This window comes from Oxyura jamaicensis (assembly GCF_011077185.1).
Source record: "Oxyura jamaicensis isolate SHBP4307 breed ruddy duck chromosome 25 unlocalized genomic scaffold, BPBGC_Ojam_1.0 oxy25_random_OJ71750, whole genome shotgun sequence".
In the NCBI taxonomy this organism is placed as follows: Eukaryota; Metazoa; Chordata; class Aves; order Anseriformes; family Anatidae; genus Oxyura; species Oxyura jamaicensis.
The window spans coordinates 1-9328 of NW_023304700.1; the positions used below are offsets into that span (position 1 = coordinate 1).

The 9328-nt window shown below is 71.3% G+C and overlaps 2 protein-coding genes across 2 annotated transcripts; both read left to right on the top strand.

Annotated features, from left to right (window-relative positions):
- The first annotated feature begins 419 nt into the window (after positions 1-419).
- Positions 420-5486, top strand: PEAR1 (platelet endothelial aggregation receptor 1). Its single transcript, XM_035312937.1, has 17 exons — positions 420-712; positions 797-911; positions 997-1133; positions 1474-1686; positions 1825-1999; positions 2344-2464; positions 2550-2713; positions 2803-2905; positions 2993-3139; positions 3232-3360; positions 3475-3603; positions 3696-3911; positions 3984-4090; positions 4206-4317; positions 4438-4500; positions 4812-5009; positions 5097-5486. The coding sequence occupies exons 1-17, from the start codon at positions 423-425 to the stop codon at positions 5249-5251; spliced, it is 2574 nt and encodes an 857-aa protein (XP_035168828.1). The 5' UTR covers positions 420-422; the 3' UTR covers positions 5252-5486.
- A 1377-nt stretch (positions 5487-6863) lies between these two features.
- Positions 6864-9293, top strand: LRRC71 (leucine rich repeat containing 71; the record flags this gene model as incomplete). Its single annotated transcript, XM_035312936.1, has 8 exons — positions 6864-6871; positions 7870-8014; positions 8120-8228; positions 8368-8443; positions 8551-8625; positions 8713-8781; positions 8903-9062; positions 9153-9293. Coding segments are annotated over exons 1-8 (783 nt in total), but the record flags the coding sequence as incomplete, so codon positions are not given.
- Positions 9294-9328: the final 35 nt, after the last annotated feature.

The window sequence follows — 9328 nt, forward strand, 5'->3', positions numbered from 1 at the left end:
GGTTGGGGGGGTGGGGGGTGGGGGTGGGGGGGCCAGAGTGGGGCTGGAGGGGTGGATGGGGGAACGGGGGGGGCGTGCGGTGGGGTCCTGGTGGGGACAGGGAAGGGGATGGGGATGGGAAGGGGGTGAGGAGGGGATGGGGATGGAGGTGGATGGGAACAGGGACTGGGAAGGGGATGGAGATGGGATAGGGACAGGGGTGGGGAAGGAGAAGGGAGAAGGGATTGGGATGGGATGGGATGGGGTTTGGAATGGGGTCTGGGAGTGAGATGGGGATGGAGCTGAGCTGGGAATAGGGATGGGATGGGGACAGAATGGGGCTGGGATGGAGCGGGGTTGGGACGGAGCTGGGACGCGGCTGGTTCTGGAGAGGGGGCTGGGGCCGGGTGTGGGGAGGCAGCGGTGGTGTCCCCGGGGAGGCAATGGGGGTGTCCCCGGGGAGGCAGCAGTGGTGTCCCCGTGCAGAATGTGACGAGCGCTCGTGGGGCCGGGACTGCGGGCACCGCTGCGAGTGCCACCACGGGGCCCCCTGCGACCCTCTGAGCGGGGTCTGCGCCTGCCCCCCCGGCTTCGCCGACGCGCTGTGCCGCCAGCCCTGTCCCCCCGGCACCTACGGCCAGGGCTGCCGCCTCCGCTGCCCCTGCCACCACGGAGCCCCCTGCAACGGCTCCACCGGCGCCTGCCTCTGCCCCCGAGGGCTCGCCGGCCCCCTGTGAGTGTGGGGTCCCGGCGGAGGGGGGTCCCTTTGGGGAGGGGGGTCCCAGCCGCCCGCTCACCCCTCGCCTTCCCTCTGCAGCTGTGATGTGCCCTGCCCCGAGGGGACGCCGTGCGACAGCCACTGTCCCTGCCAGAACGGGGGCATCTGCCACCCCCCCGGCTCCAACACCTGCGTGTGCCCTCATGGGTGGATGGTAGGTGGGCTGCGGACCCCCTCATGGCACGGGGGTGTCCCCGATTTCCCCTCCAGCCCCGCTGACCCCGCTGTCCACCCGGCAGGGGGACATCTGCTCCACGCCGTGCCCCCCCGGGCGCTTCGGTCCCGGCTGCCAGGGCGAGTGCCGCTGCCACAACGGGGGCCGCTGCGACCCCCTGGGGGGGCAGTGCCAGTGCGCCCCCGGCTTCACCGGAGAGCAGTGAGTGGGGACGGGGGGGGGGCACGCGGGGAAGTGGGCACGGGGGGCTGCAGGGATGGGGTGCAGGGGACAGGGAAACACGGGGCTGGGGGGCAGAGGGGTGCCCGGGGCGCGCCTGGAGGGGACAGCGGCACACAGGGGGGGGGCGCAGGGATGGGGCGCATGGGGAACGGGGTCCCCAAACCACGGTGCTGCCGGAGCAGGACCTCCACGTGCCGTGGCGTGCGGCGAGCTGCACGGTCTCAGCTTGGAGCATGGAGGAGATGGGGGGTGGGGGGGAACCCCAGGACCCCCCCCCCCCCCCGGGGGGGGCCGTGTCACCCTCCCGGTCCCCGCGCAGGTGCCAGGAGCGGTGCCCGGTGGGGCGCTACGGGCAGGACTGCCAGGAGAGCTGCGACTGCGCCAACGGGGGCCAGTGCTTCCACGTGGACGGGGCTTGCCTCTGCGAGGCCGGCTTCCAGGGCAGCCGCTGCGAGGAGCCGCGCTGCCTCCCTGGCCTCTACGGCCTCCACTGCCAGAGCCGCTGCCTCTGCCACCCCCAGCACAGCCTCAGGTAGGGCCCCGCGTCCCTGCCCAGGATGCTCCCCCCTCCCACCCCCCCCGGCCCCCGTTCCCCACCGTTTGCTCCTCCCGGCGCAGCCGGTGCCCCCCCCGAACTGGGAGCACTGGGGCGCTGAGCGGGTGCCCCCAGCTGCCACCCGCTGCTCGGGGAGTGCTCCTGCCGCCCCGGCTGGGCCGGGCTCTTCTGCAACGAGAGCTGCCCCCCTGGCTCCTTCGGGGCCGGCTGCCTGCAGTCCTGCCTCTGCCTCAACGGGGGCACCTGCGACGGGGCCACCGGCCGCTGCCACTGCCCCCCCGGCTACACGGTGCGTCCCCGAGCTGCCCCCGCCGCGGGGCGGACACGGGAGGGTGTGGAGACCCCCGGGGTGGGGGGGGGAGGGAATGACACGGGGGGGGGGAGGTCTGGGTGGTCCTGGGGAGGACACTGGGCAGCCTTGGGGTGGGCTTGGGGCTCTGGTTACGTTTGGGGGCTGCTTGGGGTCGAGGCAACCTTGGGGGGGTCCCTTGGGGGGTTGGGATTTTGGGGTCATCCGCCCTGCTTCCAGCACCAGAGGGGGGGAACAGGGTGGTCCCTGGCCTCCCAGCTCCTATGGCTGGGGGGGTTCCCCTTCTCAACCCCCCCCCCTTCCCCGTTCCCTGCCACCCCCAGGACGAGCACTGCTCCTCCCTGTGCCCCCCTGACACCTTCGGGGCGAACTGCTCGGGGCGCTGCTCCTGCCAGCACGCCGTCGCCTGCTCCCCCCTCGATGGCTCCTGCTCCTGCAAGGAAGGTGGGTGCGCCGCGGGGACGTGGTGGGGGGGGGAGCACATCCCCCTGCCCCTCCCCACGCCGCCCCCAATCCCCTCGCCCCTCAGGCTGGCACGGACCCGACTGCTCGGCGCCGTGTCCCGCCGGCACCTGGGGCCCCGGCTGCAACCGGAGCTGCGACTGCGCCCACGGGGCCGCCTGCAGCGCCCAGAGCGGGACCTGCAGCTGCTCCCCGGGCTGGCACGGCCCCCGCTGCCACCAGCCCTGCCCGGTGAGCGCCCCCCCCCCGTCCCCGTCCTCACACCGGGGAGGGTCTCGGTGCCACCGTCCCCCTCGCTGACCCTGTCCCCGTGTCCCCAGAACGGGACGTTCGGCGCCGGCTGCGGGCAGCGCTGCGACTGCGCCCACGCGGACGGCTGCGACGCCGTCACCGGGGAGTGCCGCTGCCTGCCCGGGTGGACAGGTGAGGGGGGGGAGGACCGGGGTGTGGGGACACCCCACTGCACCCCGTCCTTGTCCTTCAGGGTTTCTCCCCCCCCCTCCCTTTTAGGGCCGCAGTGCAAGCGGGGCTGCCCGCACGGCTTCTGGGGCCGGGGCTGCGGCCAGCCCTGCTCCTGCCGCAACGGAGCGTCCTGCTCGCCCGAGGACGGATCCTGCACCTGCGCCCCGGGCTACCGCGGCCCCAACTGCCAGCGCTGTGAGTGCCCCCAGGGGGGAGCGGGGTTATTCCCACCACCCCCCCGCCCCCAGCGAGCACCCCACGTCTCACCGCAGCCCTGCCGCCCACAGCCTGCCCGCCCGGCCGCTACGGCAAGAGGTGCTCGCTGAGCTGCTCCTGCTCCAACCGCTCCTCCTGCCACCCCGCCACCGGCGTCTGCCTCTGCGCCGCGGGCTGGACGGGGATGCACTGCGAAGAAGGTGGGGACCCCCCCACACCGCAGCCCTGTGCCCCCCCCAGGGGGGTCCTGGGGGGTCCTGGGTGGTACGGGGCCACCAGCTGGCTCCATCCTGGGCACCCCCTGTACCCTGCAGAGTGCCCCCCCGGGACTTTTGGGCTCCAGTGTGAGCAGCTGTGCCGCTGTCCCCAAAATGCCACTTGTCACCCCGTTACCGGAGTGTGCCCGTGCGCCCCCGGCAGGAGCGGACCCCACTGTGAGGCCGGTGAGTGGGCACGGAGAGGGGTGGGGGGGTTGGGGGGGGGGGTCCCTTCCCATCCTAAGGACTTGTCCCTGTCCCCCCCGCCCCCACTGCAGGGACCCCCGACCAGCCCTACACCATCGTGCCCACCCCTCCGCTGGCTTACAGCACCCTGGGGGTGGTGGTCAGCCTGGTGGCCCTGGTGGCTTTGCTGGTGGCCGCGGTGGCCGCGGCGCTGTGCTACCGCCACCGGCAGAAGGGGAAGGAGAACCGGCACCTGGCCGTGGCGTACACGGCGGGACGGACGGACACCTCCGAGTACGTGGTGCCAGGTGAGCGGCGCGCCGGGACGCGGCTCCAGCCCCCGGGGTCCCGCGGCACCGGGGCTGACGCCTGTCCCCCAGACGTGCCACCGGGCCACGCGCACTACTACTCCAACCCCAGCTACCACACGCTGTCCCAGTGCACGCTGCCTGCCCCCAGCGCCCAGGACAGAGCCAGCTCCCTAAAGGTACGGCAGGGCACCGGGCACGGCACCGGGCAGGGCGCCGGGCACAGAACCGGGCACGGCACCGGGCACGGCACCGGGAGCCCCGTGGCCCACCTGGCTCCGGTTTTGGCCCCAGGTACCCGGCCCCCAGCTCTTCCCCGGTGCAGAGAGGCCCTACGGCCCCGAAGGCAACGCCACGCTGCCCCCAGACTGGAAGCACCTCGGGGCGCCCCCGCTGGGACCCAGGGGTGAGAGGGAGCACTGCGGGATTTGGGGGAGCACCTTGTGGGGCGCAGAGGGGGGGACGGGGATCCCAAACCTTGTCCCCTTGTCCCTGCCCCTGCTTCTTCACGGTCCTTGGCTTCCAGGTGGGGGGCACTTGGACCGGAGCTACAGCTACAGCTACAGCCTGGGGAAGTACTACGGCAAGGGTACCCGCGGGGAAGGGCAGGGGATGGGAGGGGAAGGGACGGGGATGGGGATAGGGGAAGGGGACGGGGTGGAAATTGGGATGGGGATGGAAACGGGGAAGGGGATGTGGAAGGGAATAGGGATAGGGAAGGGGAAGAGAAGGGGGTTGGGGATGGAGAGGAGAAGGGCTAAGAGTAGGGCTGAAAACGGGGATAAAACCGAGCATGCTGTGCAGTGGGGGGGGGGGGGGGGGGGGAAACAATGGGCCACGGCTGGGGCGGGGGGGTTCCCTTGCCCCTGTGATGGGGATCCCCCCCGCTTCCTCCCGCAGAGCACCCCCAGGAGGGGCTGGGGGCCAGCGGCAGCTCGCTGGCCAGCGAGAACCCCTACGCCACCATCAAGGACCTGCCCCCCCTCCTGGCCAAGACCCCCGAGGGCAGCTACATGGAGATGAAGGCCCCGGTGCAGCGGGAGATGTCCTACGCCGAGATCGGGCTCCTCGAGGAGCCTCCTGCCGGCCCCGAGGAGGGTACAGACGAGGGGGGACAGCCAGGGGGTGGGGGCGGCCCCAACCCTGGTGCCAGCTGCCCCCAGCTGCCCCCTCTTCTCCCCCCAGAGAGCACCCCGGGGGGGGCAGAGGGCACGGAACCAGCCCCTACCCCCCCCAGCCACTACGACTCCCCCAAGAACAGCCACATCCCCAGCCACTACGACGTGCCCCCAGTCCGCCACCACCCGCCGTCCCCCCCGCTGCGCAGGAAGGACCGCTGAGCGCCCCCCCGCCTGCCCCCCGCCCCCAAAACCACCCCTTGCCTTGGGGACAAGGACAAGGGACACCGCCCTGGCTCCAGGACGCTATGGGGACAAGGACAGGGGACACGATGGGTCCGTCCCAGGGTCAGTGCGGGGGCTGAGCGCTCCCCCCCCCCCCCCCCCCAAGGAGCCCCTGTCCCTGTCCCCCAGCCCTGGGGGGCGCAGCCTGTAAATAAAGCCGGGTTGTTGGAAACAGGACTCCAGGCTGCCTGCGGCCGAACCTTGGTACGAGGGGTGGGGGGAGCACAGAGGCGACCCGGGGGGGCGCAACCCCGGGGTGGGGCCGGGAACGACCCCGGGATGGGGCCGGGAAGGGGCCCCCAGAATCCCCCGAGTGCCCGGGGGGCTGCAGCAGGGCGCGGGGACGGCGCAGCAAAGCGCCCAGGCCGGATCCAGAGCGCGCCCTGTGATTGGTCACGTCAGAGCCCGGCGCTGCCCGCTGATTGGTTCAGTGATTGCCCACCGCCCGCAAAAGGTCGGTGATTGGCCCAGGGGCGATCCGCGGGGGCTGCGGCGAAGTCCCGAGCGTGGCCCGGGGCCGGGTCAAGGGACAGCGGGGCTGGGGGGGTCCCGGAGGGCTGCAGGAAGGGCCCGGGGGGTTCAACCTGTAACGGTCCCGTGAGGCCCTCACGGAGCGCCAGGAGAGCTCCAGCAACACCTCGGGAGTGCTGCAATGCTCCAAGGACAGATCCAGAACAACCCAGGGATGGGCCTGGGAACGGGCCAGTGCCTGCTCCAGGAAAGGCTCAGTGACTGCCCCAGGAATGCTCCAGTAACAGCTTCCTAAACCCCCCTCATTGGCTCATTAATTGTCCCGTGAGGGCTACAGGAAATTGGCCCAGTACGACCCGCAGGCCAGCACCAGTAAATCCCAGTCCGTGTCCCAGTGCTGTCCGAAGAGGCCCCGCAGGGCAGGCTCAGGGGCAGCTCCAGCCCAGCCCCTCGGCCAGGGCCCAGCAACGCTCCCGGAGCGGATCCAAAGCGCGCCCCGCGATTGGTCACCGAGGGTCCAGCACCGGCCTTTGATTGGCCCAGCGACGGAGCCCAGCCAGGCCGAGTGACGGGCCCAGGAAACGTGCAACGGGGCTCCAGGAAAGGCCGGCCTTCGGCCCAGCTCTGTCCTAGTGAGGCTCCAGTGAAGGCCCAGCGATTGCTCCAGAAATGGTCCAATGCTGGACCAACCAAGCTGCGGTAATTGGCTTGTTAACGGTCCCGTGAGGGCTGCAGTTAAGGTCCAGTGGCTGGCCCAGTAATGGTCCGGTACCTGCTCCAGGAAAGGCTCAGTAATCAGCACTGTAATAATCCAAATACAGCTGCAGATTATGCCTGGAAATTGTCCCTATAATGGTTGAATGAGGGCTGTGGAAGAAGCCCAGTGACTGGCCCAGTAAAGGTGCAAGGACAGCTCTAGGAAAGGCCCAGTGATGGGCCCAGTTATGGTACAGTGACAGACCCGAACCAGGCCAAGTGACTGGCCCAGAGATTGTCCAGTGAGGGCTCCAGTAAAGGCCCATTTTTGGCCCAGAAATCCAAATGCAGCTGCAGAACTTGCCCAGAGATGGATCCGGTGATGGTCCAGTGAGGGCTGCAGTAAACGCCCAGGAATTGGCCCACCAATGCTTCCATGAAGGCCGCAACAAAATGCCGGTGATTGGTCCAGTGGAACTCAGAGAAAAACACCAGGAAAGGCACCAGAATTGTCCCGGTGCTGCCCAAAGAGGGCCCCGCCGGGCGCCCACTGCCGGCCCAGGGCAGGCTCAGGGCAGCTCCAGCCCAGCCCCTGGGCCGGGCCCAGCAACGCTCCCGGAGCGGATCCAAAGCGCGCCCCGTGATTGGCCCCAAATCGTCCAATCGGCGCTGCAGCACGGCCCCACCCTTACCCCTCCCACCTTCCACCTCGGCCCCTCCCACCGATCCCGGCTCCGCCTCCTCCCGCTCTTGGCCCCGCCCCCGCGTTGCCATGGGGACGGGCCGAGGCCGCCGAGCGAGGTGGGGCCCGGCCTGGGCCCCCCTGGCCCCATGGGGACCCCCGAGGAGCCCCACAGGCCCTCCCCGGCACCGGGACCCCCTGCTCCGCGGGGAGACCCCCACAGCTCCCCCCTCCGGCAGTGGAAACCCCCTGGGACCACCCCCCAACCCCCTAAGCAAACTTTTATAGCCCCCCCCCGCCCTGGACCCCCCCCTTTCCCCTTTTGGGGACCCCCCCAGTGCTCCCCCTTAGCACCCGGGACCCTCCTTCAACCCCACGGAGCCCTCCAGGGGCACCCCCCCAGCCTTGGGACCCCCCCCCACCCCCGCTGGAGCCCTCCCTGGGGACCCCCATGCGGTTCCCCACCCCCATCCCTGCAACCCCCTTGCACTCTATGGCGACCCCCATTGCCGCCCCCCCCCAATTGCCCCCCCCGCATCCCCTATGGAGACCCCCACAGGTCCCCCCCACTGAGACCCCCCCCCCCACCCCTGGGACCCCCACCAGGTCCCCTTCGGAGGGGGCTCCCCCTTAACCCCGGGATCCTTTGGGCTCCAACCCCCAGGGCCAGGGGGTGCTGAGGGGGGGTCGCTGAGCCCCAGCCCCCCCCCCCCCCCCCCCCCCCCCCCACCCCCCCAGAGGAGTACCAGTGCAGCGGGCTCCTGGAGCAGGACCTGGCCGAGCTCTGCGCCCGCGCTGGCATCGTCCCCGTCCCCGCGGTCACCCCGCGGCCGGCCCCCGCTGGCCCTGCAGCCGGTGAGCAGGAGGGGGGCGCATGGGGGGGGGGGGGGGGGGGGGGGGTTTGTGCGGGGGTTGGGGTCCTGAGGCGCCCCCCCCCCTCTGCAGAGGAGGGCAAGGGGTCGGCGGGGTCGGAGACCCGCACCCAGCACCGGCACGGCCAGCGCTGCGTCCAGGTGGAGACGGAGCACGATGACCCCCGGAGCGTCCGCGAGGTCTTCGTGCGAGGTGAGCCCCCCACATTCCCCCCCAGATGTCCCTAAGGGGACGGGGACGAGCCCCACCGGGCCCTCGAGGAGGGTCGAGGCCACGTCTGGGGGCTTTTCCCCCGTCCCACCCCACTTTTTTGACCTCGTCCCCCCATCAGGCTGGACCATCGAGGAGGAGATGCTGGGCGTCCTCGGCAAGTGCCTGCCCGCCCTCGCCCACCTGCGGGCCGTGCAGTGAGTGCGGGGCTGGGGAGGGGGCACGCGGGTGACCCCCCCCCAGCCGCTGCCACGTCCCCTCCCCAGCGACGTGCCGCTTAGATGCCACTTGTCCCCCCCACCAGCCTCTGGAGGGCCGGGCTGACCGACCGCCTGCTCCCCGCGCTGACCACGCTGCTGGCACGCTGCCCCGGCCTCGGGTACAAATGGGGGGTGGGGGGGGGGCACCTTGATTGGCGTCTCGTTATCTTTAATTAAGAGAATTTTGGAAACTTTCACCTCCGCAGGACGCTCAGCCTGGAGGGGAACCCCTTGCCGGAGCATTCCTTCCACCTGCTGATGGGGCCCGGCAGCACGTGAGTGCCGCGCTCGACCCCGCGCAGAGCATGGGGGGGGGGCACACCCAGGGGTGAAACCCCACCTGGGACCACCAGGACCCCCGCTGTCCCCCCTTGTCCCCCCCCCTCGTCCCTGCAGGCTGTCCCACCTCTCGCTGCGCAACAACGGCATCGGCGACGAGGCCGCCCGGCTGATCGGGCAGAGCCTCTCCACCCTCGGCTCCTCCAACCGCAGCCTGGTCTCGCTGGTCCTCAGCTTCAACCACATCTCGGACGTGGGAGCGGGGCACATCGCCCAGGTGGGGGCCGCGGGGCTTGGCGAGCCGCTGCCTGCTGCCCGCACCCCCCCTCCATCACCCCCCCAGCCCAATTTTTGTCCCCCCCCCAAGGGCTTGCGCTGGAACCGCTCGCTGCTGTCGCTGTCCCTGGCGCACAACCACATCGGGGACGCGGGGGCCCTGCGGCTGGCAGAGGTGGGCTTCTCGCTCCAGCAGGGGAGCAGGAGCGGGATGGGGCCGGAGAGGGATGGGGCTGGAGCGGGATGGGGCTGGAGCTGGATGGGGCC

Excerpts from the sequence above, each read along its gene's own strand:
- PEAR1 (XM_035312937.1), top strand. The coding sequence starts at position 423 with ATGGGGGTGTCCCCGGGGAGGCAGCAGTGGTGTCCCCGTGCAGAATGT. Across the intron at positions 1,134-1,473 it reads CCCGGCTTCACCGGAGAGCA|GTGCCAGGAGCGGTGCCCGG; the intron begins GTGAGTGGGGAC and ends GTCCCCGCGCAG. Across the intron at positions 3,361-3,474 it reads GGGGATGCACTGCGAAGAAG|AGTGCCCCCCCGGGACTTTT; the intron begins GTGGGGACCCCC and ends TGTACCCTGCAG.